The 20,939-nt window shown below is 40.3% G+C and overlaps 1 protein-coding gene across 1 annotated transcript in view; it reads left to right on the top strand.

The window, feature by feature from the left end:
* The window catches only part of CAMK1G (calcium/calmodulin dependent protein kinase IG), a 100,400-nt gene that overhangs the window by 38,588 nt on the left and 40,873 nt on the right, over positions 1 to 20,939 (top strand). Inside the window, exons 2-3 of the mRNA XM_082246860.1 lie at positions 18,232 to 18,290; positions 20,372 to 20,492. Of these exons, the coding sequence (XP_082102986.1) occupies positions 18,254 to 18,290; positions 20,372 to 20,492 (158 nt within the window). The 5' untranslated portion in view covers positions 18,232 to 18,253. The remainder of the gene's footprint in view (positions 1 to 18,231; positions 18,291 to 20,371; positions 20,493 to 20,939) is intronic.

Genomic DNA, 20,939 nt, shown 5'->3' with positions numbered 1-20,939 from the left:
AACGTCTTACCTCTGTGATTGCCAACAAGGGTTTTCTAAGTCATGTTTTACAAAGGCGTTAAATACTTATTTCATTCAATAAAATGAATCAGTTAAATCAGTTAATAAAACAAAATCAGTTTTTCTGGACATTTTGTTTTTATTCTGTACCTCACTGTTAAAATAAACCAACCTTTAAAATTATAGACTGATCATTTTTTGTCAGTGGGCAAATGTACAAAATTAGCAGGGGGTAAAATACCTTTTTCCCTCACTGTATGTGAGTATATGGTGCAACATATTGATTTGGTGTCTAAGAGCACTAGAGACTTCTTCTACTGCTAGATTTACAGTATAACTGGAATTACCTTGCTGCAATTTACAAGAAACCTCTTAAAGGCAGTGGATGAGCGAGAGAGCTATGGAATCTCAGACCAGAAGGAACAGGGTTAGCCAATACATCAGAAGCTGCATATAAACTCTACTGCAATAAACAGGTTCACCCACTCTGATACAGCAAAATGACCACTGCACATAAACACACATATCACAGACCAAACTATCTGGCATAGTGCAAGAGATAAAATCAAAGGGACAGATAATCTTTTGTCACCAGTCTTTAAAAACATACATCTATACACCCAGAAGCTATGGACAACAATAGTAAACTATTACACATAGAAACACTTATCTAAAAAAATCAGATTCTGGTCTGGATTAGTAGCAGCTCTTTTCTAGTAGGACATGACTCTTTCCTACTTTCTCCTTGTGGGGTTTGCAGCCCAGAAACCCAGAGACAGGAAGTATTTATACAAATTGACTTCAGCCAGGCTGAAAAAAAAAAAAACTGAATGGATTGCCCCATCCACACATTTGAGTTGAATAGGGCAATCCTCCCTGCTGCGCTATTGTATTCTGATAGCGGGACTTCCACTGCCAGAATACACTGATCAGCATACATTTTCCAGCAGTCCTGTTTCGGAGGAGTCTCTGTTTGGTTCTATCATTTTCAATAGCCAAATTTAAAATTAAAATGTAAGAAGGAACTTAATTTTCCTACAACGAAGACTATGAATATGACCATGGTTTCCCACAACTATTATATACACAGTTTGTTATAGTATTAAAACATACAATGATTCAAGAAATCAATCTGAATGCCATTGTGGGGTTTAGTGGGCATTTTCCCCTTGATAAGGAAAAGCTGTCCAAAGCTGCCAAAGCTTTGTTTTTTCTTCCTTGGGACCTATATTTCTCTTTTATATGGCAGCTTAGATTTTGGTAAACGTGTCTCTTTTCAACCTTAAGCCTAGTACACACAAGCCGAATGTCGGGGGGCATCGCCTGGTTCAATAGAAACTGGCCGACATTTGACCGATGTGTACTCCAGCCGGTCAGACAGAAGCCAGCTTCTATCAATGGGGTATGACCAAAAAAGGTCTGCCGTACGGCTCCCATTCAGCACTTTCAGCCAATGGTTGAGAATGCTGACCAGAGTGTTCTGTCAGGGGGCACGATAGCACAGCAGGCTAGAGCGCTGTACTAACATCGCAGCTTTTCTACCCTGCTGGGGTGACGATTAGTGTGTACTAGGCTTAAGCAACTATGTAAATATGCAGCACTTGAGAGTGGTAGTGTAAATAGACTTGAGTTTATAGTTCCACATGTCATTCCATACAATAGTGCATTGCTAGAAAACATCCATGTCGACAATAATTATTCATAAGGATTGTTACAAAAAGCTGTAAAATTTCACTTTCTGCTATTTGTGGTCATCAGATTACCAAAGCAGTTAGTGATCTGACAGCTGCAATTACTGGTCACTAAGAAACTGCATGCTTACAAGCATGCAATTTTTGTTATTTGCTAAAACAGTATGTTTGCATACAGTATGTTTGCATGTCAATTCAAAATAGGTAAAGGAGCGTATTATGCAGCAGCTTATAATCATCATTACGTTTATTTGTTCACTTGATACTTTTTTAATTGTATTTCACTAGCTCAAAACTCATTATGCAGTTGGGTTTAAACAAATGCATGCATACAAAAGGAAAAAAAAAAAACTTGTGTAGCTGTATGTGTGTATGGGCATGTGGCAAACAAATTAATTGCAATGTCTATGTAGTAAAATTCATCTGCAAAAATGAGCTAAAAATGAGATACATTGCTTATGACAACGTGAACAACTCATGAATGAATAGAAATATTGTTACTCTTATGCGTTCTGACAGCCTTTACATAGCAGAGATTTCACGAAAGGAAAGCATTATTGTCACAGAGGACTGCGGGAAGATGTCATTTTGACATTTGCAGCTCATACCAGAGACGGTCAAATGTACTGACCTTCTCCTTCCCTCACAGTATATCTACGATGGACACCTAAGGAGATTTAAAGTGAGCAGCTTTATGCTTTAAGATCACATGTGCTTGTCTATTCCCTGCTCCTTCACATAATCCGATCAGACACTCCCCACTTTTACACCTCTAGCAAACCTTAGGAAAGATTAGTCCATTATTGTGGTGATAGTCTGGCATACAGGAGCAGGTTGTCTCTCCGGACTTCAGGTAGGAATTGTCTCTATATTACCTTATAGGACAAGTTAGAGGACTAGTTTGAATATCAGAGATGTATAAAAACATTACTACCTGGCGCTGGGTGGTATTCACCGCCATTACAAAGCAAAAACTGAAAAATAAATTTAGGATAACTTTAGCATCAATAATGCGTATTAGTTTAGATCACACCAAAAATGTAATTGGTGAGAGGGAACTGGCTAGTAAGTAAAATCAAATTCCACTTTTTCATGTTTTAATTAGTAAGGAAAGTTATTGTACATCATATACAGACAATTTTGAACATTTGTAGATAAAGGAATATTGATCCAAATCAGAAATAATTCAAAAAGTCTTGGTTTTGTTATGGGTGAAATAATTTACATGTGTTGTTTAAAAAAAAAAAATAACATAGCTGATTTTATTGCCCCACAAGTATTTTAATAGAAAACCTTAAGAGAATATGCATACATTCCCTGTCCTTGTTGAGCGGCACAAGATCCACCCTTCCAGTGATTTGACCTCCTTCGCTAACTAGCGTTGATTTCCTAAGTAATATAGATTGTTCATAATGAAAAGAGTATGTTGACTTTGCTAATTAAATGATAGTAAACAAAGGGGTTGATTTGCTAAAACTGGAGGGTGCAAAATCTGGTGCAGTTCTGCACAGAAACCAATCAGCTTTCAGATATGTTTTGTCAAAGTGTAATTAAACAAGCTGAAGTTAGAAGTTGATTGGCTACCATGGAAGCTGCATCAGGCTTTGCATTCTCCCGTTTTAGTAAATCAACCCCACTGTGTTCACTTTTAATGGTTAATTGTGTTTGAGGGAACAAAGGAAAAAGCTCAATAAACATTCAGCCTGCTATGCAAACAGTCGTTACTCCTTTAGTAAATCAACCCTATTCAGCTAGTGGAACTGCAAGCAAATGTATGTAACTTTTTCATTATTTTCCGCTATAAATTGCATCCACTCACTTCCTCACCCAGCAAAACTGTTTGGGGTTAAGGAATATTTTGTTCACAATATCTGTTTATTCAGTTTTCCAGTAACAGAATAAAAAAAACATATCAAACACACATGTCATGTTGATACATAGTTACATAGGTACATAGTTAGTCAGGTTGAAAAAAGACACAAGTCCATCTGGCTTAACCAATAAAAATAAAAAAAAAGGAATTCTACTTTTTGCCTATAAAAACAAGACAGCATAGTTTAAAACGTCAAACAGGAAAAATGTAAAAAAAAAAACTTAAAATATCATATGCATCATAATTTTATCAAACCACAATCCTTTCAACAATTTCAGGATATAATAATGAATAATAACTACATGATAAAAATGGAGAGATTTATAATTTGATCACTATTGCAAAATTGTTAAAGCTTGATGAGGAGCCCAAGTCTATTGAAGCTGAACCAATCTATCAATTTATCATATAACCAAGGTTTCAACCACACAGCTTTAGTAAACTATTACTAAGATTGAATTAAAAACTATAAACAAAACTTTAAGCTATCATGAAAATCCATGTGAAGCAAATTTCTTTAGGTTGAGATTTGGTTTTTTTACAGACTCTTAATTATGACTGCAATCTGCAAATGACTTAGTTGTTTTTTTTTTTACGTTGCATTGTACAGGTAGATAACGTACATTATTGGTTAGTGTACAAACAACCTGTATATATTAAATTGGCTTTTACAGTATGGCAGTATGACAGTAGGAGTCCTGACACCGTTTACTGTCGTTCCACGTGTTTCTCTTTTGGAACTTTTCAAATGTTTCCCATTGCTATAAAGATCTTTTCTGTTGATGCATAGAGTTATAAACTACGTTGTAAATTAAGAATGAGCATCGCCAGTTCTCTTTATTATATTTGAGTCATGGTTGGGGGAATTGTAGACCACTAATGTACAGAAGCCTAAGCTAGGTTCTTATAATAATGTGGTAGAAGGATGCGGAAAAGAGCATCTATTCAAAAAAGTGTACAAATTAATTGTATATGTAAATGCATTTGATAAAATAGACACATTCATTTCAGGGAATTGATGGGCCCTCCAATCCAAAGAAGGTAAAAATTAAGGTTTAAATGTAAATTTTGAAGATAATAAATAGTAGTATTTCTTATCTTTAGGAATCACCTTAAAACTTTGAATTTATTATACACCCCCTATATATACACATATATATATATATATATATATATATATATATACATACATATATATATATATATATATATATATATATATATATATATATATATATATATATATATATATATATATACTGCATGTTATATACTTAAAAAGTTATTTATGTATTAACTATTCTTATAAAATTCCATATATGTATCATTTATATCGAAAAACAAACACAAGGGCGCACCGGCCTGGTGCATTATCCTCCACAAAGATTTTATTATTAAAAGGTATAAAGATACTCACAAACAAGTTCTTGGTACAAGCATATCAAATGGATGTGTTGCCATCAGCATCAGAACCAAAGGGTGTATCATTCTCCGGAGCTTGAAGACTTATTTATGTATCATTTATGTATGAGTTAATTACTTTAGTGTTCTCGTGCAATATTGACTTTTTGCATGTTTGTATACAACTATTGTCTGTTTTGCAAATAATTTGTGAATTTGTAGCCCTTTATCTATTGTATTGTAGAAGGAAAATCATTTAGCATCAAATCGACTTGTATTATGCTGGCCATACACTATACGAAAAACCGTTCAAACGTATTTTCGAAAAAACGAACACTCGGCCGTGAGAGCAAATGATCGTGCCATCATGTAATGACTGATAAATCGTTCAGCGGACATAAACGAATCAGTTTTTTGTTTGTTTTTTTACATATGCCTAGTGCAAACCGTTTGGACAAGAAACACATTACCTTTCAATTTATCGTTCGGCAAAAAATTTCCAAACATGTCCTTTGTTTTTTTGGCTCAAAAACGTCACAACTTATTACTGATTCATGCCCATTAACTGGCCGAAAAAGGAAAGAACTGTCCAAATGACCAAATTTCGGCTGATTTTTCACATAGTGTATGGCAAGCATAAGTCGTTTCACTTGTTGACAGTTTTTGATGTCTATACAATATATTACTAAATCATTTTCAATATTTATTACTCTTTAAATGTGCTTTTTCTAACCCTCGTGAAGGGGGCTCTTTGGAACCGCCAACCAAATGCATTTATGTATTGAATGCAATGATATTTTCTATTGTGTGGATATACAGTCGCTATGACAATGAAACATTTAAACAAACCCAGCATAGTTGTACAGTAAGTACAATTTCCAGACAGGAATCAATATAAATTGCTCATGTGAAACCGGATGGAGGGGAAGCCTTAATAGCCTATACGATCATAAGCAAACAAAATGCAAACACAAATATTATTCTTTGTGTGAATTATGTACTGCTTTGTTTTATATATAATTTTGCACTTTTAATGCACCACTGTGCAATGTTTTGCTTGATAACGTTGCCCTGAGAAATATGTTCAAAATTGTACTTTAACATAAAGATTGACTTGATAGTAAGAAAATGCAGCTTTCTGCAATATAAAGGAGACTTGTGCTGTCATTTTACATGTTTATGCCTTACTGTAAAGAAGTTTTATAAAGATTATCCATATCCAGCATTGCAGGTTCATAAAGTAAGGGAGCTTTTTAGGTTTGAATTAAATCTGTGTGTCATTGTGGACAAACATTCATCTTCCTGTAAGACATCCTTTCATTTTATCACAGATGTACCAAAAATACTGCAATATTTTGATGCATTTATACGATTAGCCTATATATAACACACCTTTTGGAAATTTAGGTTATGATATCCAGTCTAGATCTTACTGTCTATGATTAATAAAACTAGAAGGGGAATTACATATGGGATGGTTTACTGAAGGAGTTGATAATCTTCAATGACTGCAGATCAAAATCAAAATAAATTGTGTGAACTTTTTAATTATTTCATCATGGGCAGATGAAATAAGTACAGACATGATTAGATAATTGAAAGAAATATTCACACAATTTATTGTGTAACAATTCTCTCTCAACTCCTTTAGCAAGTTGGCCTCATGATGTTTGGTCCCAAATAATGACTTCACCATAAGTCTAGATATAAATATGGTACATGCAGAGATGAAGACAGTGTGATCATGTATTCCGTATTGAAGCTAATAGGACACATTTTACACAACTGTTATTTTTAATTACGCGCCACCAACACAAAGCTACAAATGTTACATGGTAAGCATAGTGCACAGAAACATATTACCTCATGGCTAGTGTTGAGCGAACACGGACTGTATTATTCGTGTTCGTACCGAATAATTGGATTTTTTGTACCCGAACACGGACACGGACACTTTACTGTATGTTCGGGTAAAAATCCGTGTTCGTCGTTTTATTTCCGGGTTTTGCATGCTTTGGCGCTCTTTTCATGGCGGGCTTTCAACAGCCAATCAACAATCGTTTAACTGGTGTGCCTTAAGCCATCCCAGCCATGCCTGCAAATGTCTCAGTAGCTGTGATTGGCCGTCTGAAGCATGTGACCAAGTCTTTATAAGTTCGAGGCAGCCGCAGCGGCGTCATTATGCTGCTTAGATTCAGGGACAGAGCACACATCAACGTGCTGGCTGCTGATTAGGGAAAGATAGGCAGGAAAAAACCATTTGTGTCCGGATAGAATTGAGGGACAGGTCGGAGTGTTTAGGCAGGGCGAGTTGTAGGCATTTTAGGGATAGAGTCTGCTGAATTATATAGGGTCAGTGTCTTCTACAAACTACAATCGATATTGCTGTGTGGGGGGTGGGGTCTGCACTCAATCCTGATCTACGATCTCTTCTCAATCCTGTTAGGGACAGAGTCTGCTGAATTTTAGGGAAACTGTGTTCTACAAACTACAATCGATATTGCTGTGTGGTGTGGGATTGGAGATAGGCAGGTGTCAGTGATCCACATCCATTTTTCTGTGTGTGAGCTGCAGTGAACACAATCTTTTTGGGCTGCAGTGAACACAATCTTTTTGGGCTGCAGTGAACACAATCTTTTTGGGCTGCAGTGAACACAATCTTTTTGGGCTGCAGTGAACACAATCTTTTTGGGCTGCAGTGAACACAATCTTTTTGGGGTGCAGTGAACAAAATCTTTTTGGGGTGCAGTGAACACAATCCTTTTTGGTGTGCAGTGAACACAATCTTTGTGGGGTGCAGTGAACAAAATCCTTTGTGGGGTGCAGTGAACACAATCTTTTTGGGGTGCAGTGAACAAAATCCTTTTTGGGGTGCAGTGAACAACATCCTTTTTGGGGTGCAGTGAACACAAACTTTTTGGGGTGCAGTGAACAAAATCCTTTGTGGGGTGCAGTGAACACAATCTTTTTGGGGTGCAGTGAACACAATCTTTTTGGGGTGGAGTGAACAACATCCTTTTTGGGGTGCAGTGAACAAAATCCTTTTTGGGGTGCAGTGAACAAAATCATTTTTGGGGTGCAGTTAACACAATCTTTTTGGGGTGCAGTGAACACAATCTTTGTGGGGTGCAGTGAACACAATCTTTTTGGGGTGGAGTGAACAACATCCTTTTTGGGGTGCAGTGAACAACATCCTTTTTGGGGTGCAGTGAACACAATCTTTTTGGGGTGCAGTGAACACAATCTTTGTGGGGTACAGTGAACAGAATCTTTGTGGGGTGCAGTGAACACAATCTTTGGGGGGTACAGTGAACACAATCTTTGGGGGGTACAGTGAACACAATCTTTGTGGGGTGCAGTGAACACAATCATTGTGGGGTGCAGTGAACTCAATCTTTGTGGGGTACAGTGAACACAATCTCATACTGAAGGTTTGAGGGTGCTGCCTGTTCCATACTCCCCCTACTCCTCATCTAGCCTTTTAGGGGTACAAACAATAGTAATTGGGGCCTAGTGTGGTTGTGTACGTGTGATATACATACACTTTTTTGGGATCATATTTTCTATTCCGCTATTTAATCAAAAACCTTTGGGGATCAGTTAAATTGGGGGATAGTCTGTGTTGGTACGTGTGAGAGAGATCCACCTTTCCAAGTTGTTGGGGTTCATCTCATACTTCTGAAGGTTTGAGGGTGCTGCCTGTTCCATACTCCCCCTACTCCTAGCCTTTTAGGGGTACAAACAATAGTAATTGGGGCCTAGTGTGGTTGTGTACGTGTGATATACATACACTTTTTTGGGATCATATTTTCTATTCCGCTATTTAATCAAAAACCTTTGGGGATCAGTTAAATTGGGGGATAGTCTGTGTTGGTACGTGTGAGAGAGATCCACCTTTCCAAGTTGTTGGGGTTCATCTCATACTTCTGAAGGTTTGAGGGTGCTGCCTGTTCCATACTCCCCCTACTCCTAGCCTTTTAGGGGTACAAACAATAGTAATTGGGGCCTAGTGTGGTTGTGTACGTGTGATATACATACACTTTTTTGGGATCATATTTTCTATTCCGCTATTTAATCAAAAACCTTTGGGGATCAGTTAAATTGGGGGATAGTCTGTGTTGGTACGTGTGAGAGAGATCCACCTTTCCAAGTTGTTGAGGTTCATCTCATACTTCTGAAGGTTTGAGGGTGCTGCCTGTTCCATACTCCCCCTACTCCTAGCCTTTTAGGGGTACAAACAATAGTAATTGGGGCCTAGTGTGGTTGTGTACGTGTGATATACATACACTTTTTTGGGATCATATTTTCTATTCCGCTATTTAATCAAAAACCTTTGGGGATCAGTTAAATTGGGGGATAGTCTGTGTTGGTACGTGTGAGAGAGATCCACCTTTCCAAGTTGTTGGGGTTCATCTCATACTTCTGAAGGTTTGAGGGTGCTGCCTGTTCCATACTCCCCCTACTCCTAGCCTTTCAGGGGTACAAACAATAGTAATTGGGGCCTAGTGTGGTTGTGTACGTGTGATATACATACACTTTTTTGGGATCATATTTTCTATTCCGCTATTTAATCAAAAACCTTTGGGGATCAGTTAAATTGGGGGATAGTCTGTGTTGGTACGTGTGAGAGAGATCCACCTTTCCAAGTTGTTGGGGTTCATCTCATACTTCTGAAGGTTTGAGGGTGCTGCCTGTTCCATACTCCCCCTACTCCTAGCCTTTTAGGGGTACAAACAATAGTAATTGGGGCCTAGTGTGGTTGTGTACGTGTGATATACATACACTTTTTTGGGATCATATTTTCTATTCCGCTATTTAATCAAAAACCTTTGGGGATCAGTTAAATTGGGGGATAGTCTGTGTTGGTACGTGTGAGAGAGATCCACCTTTCCAAGTTGTTGGGGTTCATCTCATACTTCTGAAGGTTTGAGGGTGCTGCCTGTTCCATACTCCCCCTACTCCTAGCCTTTTAGGGGTACAAACAATAGTAATTGGGGCCTAGTGTGGTTGTGTACGTGTGATATACATACACTTTTTTTGGATCATATTTTCTATTCCGCTATTTAATCAAAAACCTTTGGGGATCAGTTAAATTGGGGGATAGTCTGTGTTGGTACGTGTGAGAGAGATCCACCTTTCCAAGTTGTTGGGGTTCATCTCATACTTCTGAAGGTTTGAGGGTGCTGCCTGTTCCATACTCCCCCTACTCCTAGCCTTTTAGGGGTACAAACAATAGTAATTGGGGCCTAGTGTGGTTGTGTACGTGTGATATACATACACTTTTTTGGGATCATATTTTCTATTCCGCTATTTAATCAAAAACCTTTGGGGATCAGTTAAATTGGGGGATAGTCTGTGTTGGTACGTGTGAGAGAGATCCACCTTTCCAAGTTGTTGGGGTTCATCTCATACTTCTGAAGGTTTGAGGGTGCTGCCTGTTCCATACCCCCCCTACTCCTCATCTAGCCTTTTAGGGGTACAAACAATAGTAATTGGGGCCTAGTGTGGTTGTGTACGTGTGATATACATACACTTTTTTTGGATCATATTTTCTATTCCGCTATTTAATCAAAAACCTTTGGGGATCAGTTAAATTGGGGGATAGTCTGTGTCGGTACGTGTGAGAGAGATCCACCTTTCCAAGTTGTTGGGGTTCATCTCATACTTCTGAAGGTTTGAGGGTGCTGCCTGTTCCATACTCCCCCTACTCCTCATCTAGCCTTTTAGGGGTACAAACAATAGTAATTGGGGCCTAGTGTGGTTGTGTACGTGTGATATACATACACTTTTTTTGGATCATATTTTCTATTCCGCTATTTAATCAAAAACCTTTGGGGATCAGTTAAATTGGGGGATAGTCTGTGTTGGTACGTGTGAGAGAGATCCACCTTTCCAAGTTGTTGGGGTTCATCTCATACTTCTGAAGGTTTGAGGGTGCTGCCTGTTCCATACTCCCCCTACTCCTCTTCTAGCCTTTTAGGGGTGCAAACAATAGTAATTGGGGCCCAGTGTGGTTGTGTACGTGTGATATACATACACTTTTTTGGGATCATATTTTCTATTCCGCTATTTAATCAAAAACCTTTGGGGATCAGTTAAATTGGGGGATAGTCTGTGTCGGTACGTGTGAGAGAGATCCACCTTTCCAAGTTGTTGGGGTTCATCTCATACTTCTGAAGGTTTGAGGGTGCTGCCTGTTCCATACCCCCCCTACTCCTCATCTAGCCTTTTAGGGGTACAAACAATAGTAATTGGGGCCTAGTGTGGTTGTGTACGTGCGAGATACATACACTTTTTTTGATCATATTTCCTACTCCGCTATTCAATAAAAACCTTTGAGGATCAATTGAATTGCGGGATAGTCTGTGTCGGTACGTGTGAGAGAGATCCACCTTTCCAAGTTGTTGGGGTTCATCTCATACTTCTGAAGGTTTGAGGGTGCTGCCTGTTCCATACTCCCCCTACTCCTCATCTAGCCTTTTAGGGGTACAAACAATAGTAATTGGGGCCCAGTGTGGTTGTGTACGTGTGATATACATACACTTTTTTGGGATCATATTTTCTATTCCGCTATTTAATCAAAAACCTTTGGGGATCAGTTAAATTGGGGGATAGTCTGTGTCGGTACGTGTGAGAGAGATCCACCTTTCCAAGTTGTTGGGGTTCATCTCATACTTCTGAAGGTTTGAGGGTGCTGCCTGTTCCATACCCCCCCTACTCCTCATCTAGCCTTTTAGGGGTACAAACAATAGTAATTGGGGCCTAGTGTGGTTGTGTACGTGCGAGATACATACACTTTTTTTGATCATATTTCCTACTCCGCTATTCAATAAAAACCTTTGAGGATCAATTGAATTGCGGGATAGTCTGTGTCGGTACGTGTGAGAGAGATCCACCTTTCCAAGTTGTTGGGGTTCATCTCATACTTCTGAAGGTTTGAGGGTGCTGCCTGTTCCATACTCCCCCTACTCCTCATCTAGCCTTTTAGGGGTACAAACAATAGTAATTGGGGCCCAGTGTGGTTGTGTACGTGTGATATACATACACTTTTTTGGGATCATATTTTCTATTCCGCTATTTAATCAAAAACCTTTGGGGATCAGTTAAATTGGGGGATAGTCTGTGTCGGTACGTGTGAGAGAGATCCACCTTTCCAAGTTGTTGGGGTTCATCTCATACTTCTGAAGGTTTGAGGGTGCTGCCTGTTCCATACCCCCCCTACTCCTCATCTAGCCTTTTAGGGGTACAAACAATAGTAATTGGGGCCTAGTGTGGTTGTGTACGTGCGAGATACATACACTTTTTTTGATCATATTTCCTATTCCGCTATTCAATAAAAACCTTTGAGGATCAATTGAATTGCGGGATAGTCTGTGTCGGTACGTGTGAGAGAGATCCACCTTTCCAAGTTGTTGGGGTTCATCTCATACTTCTGAAGGTTTGAGGGTGCTGCCTGTTCCATACCCCCCCTACTCCTCATCTAGCCTTTTAGGGGTACAAACAATAGTAATTGGGGCCTAGTGTGGTTGTGTACGTGCGAGATACATACACTTTTTTTGATCATATTTCCTATTCCGCTATTCAATAAAAACCTTTGAGGATCAATTGAATTGCGGGATAGTCTGTGTCGGTACGTGTGAGAGAGATCCACCTTTCCAAGTTGTTGGGGTTCATCTCATACTTCTGAAGGTTTGAGGGTGCTGCCTGTTCCATACTCCCCCTACTCCTCATCTAGCCTTTTAGGGGTACAAACAATAGTAATTGGGGCCCAGTGTGGTTGTGTACGTGTGATATACATACACTTTTTTTGGATCATATTTTCTATTCCGCTATTTAATTTAACTGGGCCTCCATGCGAGACCTGTGTGCCTTGTTGCGCTGTTTTGAGTACTCCACCAACATGGCCAGTGGCAATGACGCCGTTCTCAGCTTAACTATCCCACTTCCATGCCTCCTTGAAAAAACAATTCGGGCGATGATGGAAGAGGATGTGGCACAGGATGAGGAGGAGGAGGAGGATGAAGAGGTAACATTTCCAAGGCTTTCAGGGCAGTCATTCGCAAGGGGCTCCGAGGGTGGGTTCCTGCACACGCAAACGCCAGGGACGCAATTGTCCAGCAGGGGCACAGTTCTGGAGGATGAGGAGGATGAGGAGGAGGAGGAGCTGGAGGAGGAGATGGAACCATGTTCACAGCAGGGTGGCACCCAGGCCAGCTCATGGCCATCACTGGTGCGTGGCTGGGGGGATACAGAGGACACGGACGATACACCTCCCACAGAGGACAGCCTTTCGTTGCCTCTGGGCAGCCTGGCACACATGAGCGATTACATGCTGCAGTGTCTCCACAACGACCGCCGAGTTGCCCACATTCTAACTTGTGCTGATTACTGGGTGGCCACGCTGCTGGATCCCCGTTACAAGGACAACGTACCGTCCTTAATTCACTCACTGGAGCGCGATCGCAAGATGCGCGAGTACAAGCGCACGCTGGTAGACGCCATGCTGCTGGCATTCCCATCTGACAGCGGGGCCACAGTGGAAGCACAAGGCAGAGGAGGAGGAGGAGGAGGTCGCCAACGCAACCAGGGCACCGCCAGCACCTCAGAAGGCAGGGTTAGCATGGCCGAAATGTGGAAAAGCTTTGTCAGCACGCCACAACAAACAGCAGCACCAGCAGCTCAGATGGAACGTCTTAGCAGGAGGCAGCATTTTACCAACATGGTGGAGCAGTATGTGTGCACACGCCTACATGTAGTGAATGACGGGTCTGCCCCCTTCAACTTCTGGGTCTCCAAATTGGGCACATGGCTTGAGCTTGCCCTTTACGCCTTGGAGGTGCTGGCGTGCCCTGCAGCCAGTGTATTATCTGAACGGGTATTTAGCACGGCTGGGGGCGTTATAACAGACAAGCGCAGCCGCCTGTCCAGAGACAATGTGGACAAGCTCACGTTCATTAAAATGAACCAGGCATGGATCCCACGGGACTTTTCCGTACCTTATGCAGAATAGCAATGGATACCGACCTTACCCACCCATTGTTCCATTTTTGCTCTTTCTCACTCTTTTGGGGTGTACCCTCATTTAAAATTTTTGAAAAGAAGCAGTGTTGGCTACCTCGTCCTCCTCCTCAGGGCCAGATTAATGTAGGGGCTATTGGAGCTGCAGCTCCAGGCCCCTACCTTTTATATAGGCCCCGGGTTGGCCATATTCACTGTTACCGCTCTTCTGTCACTTGTAAACACAGAAGTCTGGCTTCTATGCTCGCTTCCCCAGGCAGCACCCTCAGAACCTCCCCACACAGCGTGAAGGCCGGACAAGGAGGGACAGTTGGCGATGCATGGATGTGTTTATGGGCTTCAGAGACAGCATCCCATGTTGAATTAGGCATGCATGGCTGCATCCTTCCTCCTCTGGGTGCATGGCAAGGCACGGCCCTTAAGGCCCTTCAAAATCCTCAGCACCAAGCCCATGATGCTGTTAATCCGGCCCTGGTCCTCCTCCACCGCCGCTTCCACCTACACCGCCCATAGGTGTGCGCAGCCTATTGCATTAAGGTGTGCACCCCAAAGTTGAAATACACATGCATGTGTTTGCCAGCAGGGAGAGTAATGTATCGGGGCCATGTACCTGTAGGCAAGGAGAAATAGAGCAGAGCAGGTCCCAGGGAGATCTTTCCCATCTCCTCACTGGCAATGCTATGTGCCCTAGGTGATTAGGGTGTGCCCAGGCACACCCAGCACACCCTGTGCGCACGCCTATGTCACCGCTAGGCTTGTGACGGTATCAGATTTTCATGCTGCGATTAATTGATTAAGGTTTTGCCACGGTATACGGTATTATCACGGTATTCTATTATTAAATTTAAATTATTAAATTTCCACCTCACTTCAATTTCATTGCTGAATTTAGGGGCTTTGGTTCACTTATGCACATTATTATATAGTCAGTCAGTACAGACTCTGTGAACCAGGCCTAAAATAGGTCATCAAGCAGTGTCTGGCCTAACTGGTGATAACTGGTTCTGGCGCTCGGCTCCGATCCGATGGCCTGGTCATTAAGAGGGCAAATCCTTGTGGTCAAGAAGTGGTTAAACCTGAAGGAGGTGTTGTTTATAAATTACTTTACTATTGCTTTAGGCCTGGTTCACATGTATGCGGGTTGGTGGTTCACATTTGCACAGGCATAGCAGCCCATTGATTTGAATGGGCTGCTATGCCCTCATTTTCCGCAGAAAAAAGGTGCATGCAGCATTTTTTTAAAATTCAGTGGCCTTGAAATCCATCCTGCTTTTGCACCATGCGACTAACCTGCAGTTCCTGCTCTGGCAAGCTTTCTGCATTTTTTGTATACGTGGGCACGGCATTTAAAAATAAACAGTTTGCGTGTGCAGCAACGGCAGGTAAGTCGCATGGTGCAAAAGAAGGATGGATTTCATGGCCACTGCATTTTTTTAAATTCTGCATGCACCTTTTTTCAGCTGAAAACGCAGGCATAGCAGCTCAAGCCCATTCACATCAATGGGCTGCTATGCCTGTGCAAATGTGGGCCCCCAACCCGCATACATGTGAACCAGGCCTAAAGCAATAGTAAAGTCATTAATTGGTTAAACCTGCAGGAGGACCGGTGTTTTTATCTATTAATGACTTTACTATTGCTTTAGGCCTGGTTCACATGTATGCGGGTTGGGGGCCCACATTTGCACAGGCATAGCAGCCCATTGATGTGAATGGGCTTGAGCTGCTATGCCTGCGTTTTCAGCTGAAAAAAGGTGCATGCAGAATTTAAAAAAATGCAGTGGCCATGAAATCCATCCTTCTTTTGCACCATGCGACTTACCTGCCGTTGCTGCACACGCAAACTGTTTATTTTTAAATGCCGTGCCCACGTATACAAAAAATGCAGAAAGCTTGCCAGAGCAGGAACTGCAGGTTAGTCGCATGGTGCAAAAGCAGGATGGATTTCAAGGCCACTGAATTTAAAAAAAATGCTGCATGCACCTTTTTTCTGCGGAAAATGAGGGCATAGCAGCCCGTTCAAATCAATGGGCTGCTATGCCTGTGCAAATGTGGGCCGCCAACCCGCATACATGTGAACCGCCAACCCGCATACATGTGAACCACCAACCCGCATACATGTGAACCAGGCCTAAAGCAATAGTAAAGTCATTAATAGATAAAAACACCGGTCCTCCTGCAGGTTTAACCACTTCTGGATCGCAAGGATTTGCCCCTTTAAAGACCAGGCCATCGGATCAGAGCGCCAGGACCAGTCATCACCAGGTAGGCCAGACACTGCTTGATGGCTATATAATAATGTAATGTGGGCTGCTAGGCGTGTGTGTGTGTATATATATATTTATTAGAGCTGCACGATTCTGGCCAAAATGAGAATCACGATTTTTTAGCTTGGAATAAAGGTCACGATTCTCTCACGATTCTCTGTGTAACAAAAAAAAAAAAAAATGGGATAACTTTACTGTTACGTTTTTTTTTTTTTTTTTATTCATTAAAGTCTAATCATTGCGTTTGAAAGACTGCTGCGCAAATACAGTGTGACATAAAATATTACAACAATCGCCATTTTATTCTGTAGGGTCTCTGCTAAAAAAATATATAAAATGTTTGGGGGTTCTAAGTACTTTTCTAGCAAAAAAAAAACTGATTTTAACTTGCAAACAGCAAGTGTCAGAAAAAGATCCAGTCTTTAAGAGGTTAAACTTCCTTTCTCCCTGGCAGAGGGAAGGAAAAGATACAAATGTAATCATTTTTGTTTATAGTTAGGAGACTTAATGCTGAAAGGTGTTAGCTGAGTGAGTGAATGAGTCATCCAGCTCACTGAAATGTATCAATTCACAAGTCAGGCAGACTTGACAGAGAAACTCGGTATTTTAAAAATGCCACAATAACAATACCGTGGCTATGCAATACCGCGATATATCGAATTACCGAAAACCGGCATATGTCTAGTCACCGCCACATCCACCACCACCTCAACCTCCCTCCTACTCCATATGGGCCTCGTCCTTCAGAGATGAAGAAGAACATTGTTTTATTTTTCTGTTTTTTTTTGTTGTTTTAAGTTATTTCCCTATCCACATTTGTTTGCAGAGCACTTGCCATGCTCTTAATTACGTTTTGCTGCCATTTGCAGCACTCTAGCCCTTTCCTTTGGTGTTTTAGAGCCATTTTAGTGCCTTAAAGTTTGGGTCCCCATTGACTTCAATGGGGTTCGGTGTCCGGGAAAAGTTCGGTAAAAGTCCGGGACACGGACCCGGACTTTTTTTTAAAGTTCGGCCGAACCCGTCGAACACGGACATCTAGGTGTTCGCTCAACCCTACTCATGGCACATGCCTTGTAAAGCAAAAGAGCAATGACTGCAGATCAAAATAAGGACTTGGGTACATGATGAAAAAAGTCTGAATGCTAAGTGAACTGTCTCAACACCTTTAGTAAAAAACCTCATTATTTTGACCACAGCCAGATAAGCGTTATTCACATATACTGGGCTTGATTTAGTAAATTAATTAGGTAATGTTGTCTTTTGCCTCGTTTCCACTGAACGGTACGGTTCGGTACAGTTCAGTAGGGTTCAGAACGGTACACCTTGATCAGGCTTGCGTTTCCATGGCCAACAGTACCTCAGCTCAACAGTTCCTCAACAGTGTAGCTCCACCCTGTTGGTATGGTACTAATGTGCTTGGTACCCCAACGAAAGGGTCCCAAATAAGTGGTACGGTTCGGAATTAGAGTACCCTTCACAACTTTTGACAATGGAAATGGCAAAAATGACATACTGTAATGAACCGTACCGCTCAGTGGAAACGACGCATTAGCTAAGTACATAAGGAGAAACTTTGTTTAAAAAAAACTACTAAAACATGCAAAGGTACTAAAAAAAATAGGATTTTTTCTTTGCATGATGGTTGAATGAAGTGAAATATAAAAGTTTTTAGTTAACATATACTTTAGTTAACATATACTGGGTTAATCCAAAAATTATTAGTTAACATACATAGGCCTTGATTTACTATGTAACTACTTACTAATATGGTTAATTTTATTAACAAAATATATGCAAGGTATATAAAAAAAAACAGTTACTTTGCCTTGTGAACAGTCTCTACTCTCCTAGTAAATAAACCAAACTAGTAAATGAGGCCAAGAATCACTAGTTCTAACTGCATCTCTGTTTTCTTTATTGGGAATGAAACTACTACAGGAATGGTATCATTTTATATATAACATTTTGATTTTATTTATTTTAGGTTGGCTCATATAGCAGCTAATATGCCAAGTGCCAAGCTGGCTGCATTTTCCCCAGTTGGTAAGTTAATTTTCTTTTAAAATAGCTAATAACAATTTTTTTACAATTTAACTTAGTTGCTATAAACTATGTAGATTAATGCCATGAACCTTTTGAGAATTACATGGAAGTCATCATTTGCTCTGTGGCTTCTCTGACACTGGCTTATTTATGTCAGCTATTGCATGCACTATTTCTGCGAAACATTTTTTTTTTTAATCCAAATAGTTATACAAGACTGGTAATAATACCTATCTGAAAAACCACTCTGACAAGATTCTAAATTGACAGAGCCAATCATAATACAGATCGATTAAATGATTATTTTAGTAGATAAGATACATCATTTTAATTTATCACTGTTGGGTCATATTTTTGATTGCTATTTATAATTTATTGCAATGTGTTGAACAATACTGTGTATGATATATGGTCCAATATTTTATTCGATGGGCACTGTCTGTGAATGCTCATACTTAGTTGAAAGGGTATCTTTGTATTTACTTTGGAAGTCTGTGAGGATACATTACTGGCTTATCACAATAAACAGTTGCAATATATATATATATATATATATATATATATATATATATATATATATATATTTTTTTTTTTTTAACTGCGCCTTTTGATATTAAAGTGGTTCTTCAGTGTGGAAAAAAAAGCCAGCCGCTAAAAATACTGTAGCTGTTGACTTTTAATGAAAGAACACTTTTCATATTTCCTTTCCAGGAACCCAGCTTTGTCCTTACTCGGGCCAATTATTCAATGGTCTTCAAGTCTCCAGCATTGGCATCTTTGGTGTGGGAAGCTGACTGTGACTCCTTGAGGCTTTACAGCCATCCTCCCACTGAGCATGCATGAGTTGAATGGTCTTGCAGCCTTTTAGGACCTGTGATGTGTCCCAAGAGGCTGCTGGCAGAGATTGAGGGTGAAAAACTTCTGCTCAGGTCAGCTAGGTGATACAAATGGAAGTGGGAGTGGGTACCTGTCAAAACCAGGTACCCGCTCCGCCAAAAAAATAGTAATGTACCAAAGGTAGGGGAGGAGTCAAAAAACAGAACTTCCCCTTTTGGGTGAAGTTCTGCTTTAAACTGCAGTCCTCAAGCTGCAGTCAGTTGACTTTACCTAGGCTTAGATGTTATCATTCTGCTGCATGCAGGAGGAATCTAATAAATTAGCCTCTTTTAAAGACACTATATTTCCTTCCTTAGCTGTCCTGTATGCAAACTTAATTATACCAGGTACTCCTTTTTGGACCTTTTCAGACGCTTCGTTATTTAATAATTTTTTGGGTCTCCTACCCCAATAATTATGCAGCAAACAGTAAGAGGCAGCAGCAAGGGGTTTACCAATGTCCGATCTTGCAGACACAGCTGCAGGCAAAAGGATTTACGTGTCAGTGTCATCTCTGAGCAAGCATGTTAGTGCAGGAAGTAGATGCTTCATTTTTTTGTTCCTTAAGATCCATATGAGACAGTTGTAGAATAGGCTTTCAACAAGTTTGGAGGTAAATGGGAACAAGTAGGTGGGTCTTACGTTGTTTAAACTAGTGGGGCCCAGTGAGGACTATTTAATAAGGGGGTAACCAGTGCATGTTTTAGGGGGGTTGGGGGATGGCAGTAGAGAGGTGGAGATTTAAGATCAGGCAAATATAAGGATCTTTGTATTACAGACAAATGCAAAATCCAGGCGTCATGGGAGAAAAAATGAAACCCTCAGCAGGTAAACTAGGTTCTCTCTCTGCTTCTTAAGGGTTCCTTTTTAAGTATCACTGGAGTGTGTATCTAATCCACACATGATTCAAAAGTCATAAGTAATATTTAATACACAAGCAACCTTACACAAAATAGGCTATATACTTTATGGCTTGACTTTGATAGGCTCTTCATAACAGCTCTTTCATGTTAGTTACATTAAACTTATTAGTTCTTTATTGTTAAATGTATATTTATATTCGTTATGGTAATTATTATTACTGTATACTTGTACTTTTATGTTTATGTTGTGAACAATAACATAGGGCTTGACTGTATTAATTGTTTGTGTGTTTGTGTGTTTTCATCCTTAATTAATGCCTAATTTTTATCCTTCATTCATAGAATTCACCGTGTCCACTATAGATAAAATGGGACACAAGGAGCCGGAGGAAGATGGTTGTATTTGGAAGAAGCAAACAAATAACATACGCGACACTTTTGTGTTCATGGAAGTGCTAGGATCGTAAGTGTAATAAGTTACTGCTATATTTCCTTCATCATAAATATATGAGTGGGGTGCACTGCAGACACAGCTCCCAACTGCTCCTTTTCCCTCCTTTCCTCTTTGATCTTTCATAGGCCCTCTTTTTGGTCTCAAATATAACGTTAATCTTTATTTAAAAATAAACAATTTACCTACCAAAAGTGTTATACTTCACTAAACCATCATTGTGCTGCGTGTATTATAGTATGCATACACAGATATGCCTGCTATGGCCAGTGCCATGGACACAGTCCTATACACTGTTGCCTCTGAACAGGTTTCCCGTGAACACCTGTACATCTATTTTGACTCACAGCATGGTGTATGGGCTTTTAGACTTGCTGCTTTAAAAGCCTGTTATTTACAGAGCTCAGTACCTCAAGCTGAAATTTACACACACACACACACAAACCAACAAATGTTGTC

Source organism: Pelophylax lessonae (assembly GCF_965119305.1).
Source record: "Pelophylax lessonae genome assembly, chromosome: 2".
Taxonomy (NCBI): domain Eukaryota; kingdom Metazoa; phylum Chordata; class Amphibia; order Anura; family Ranidae; genus Pelophylax; species Pelophylax lessonae.
This window is presented reverse-complemented; position numbering and strand designations above follow the sequence as displayed.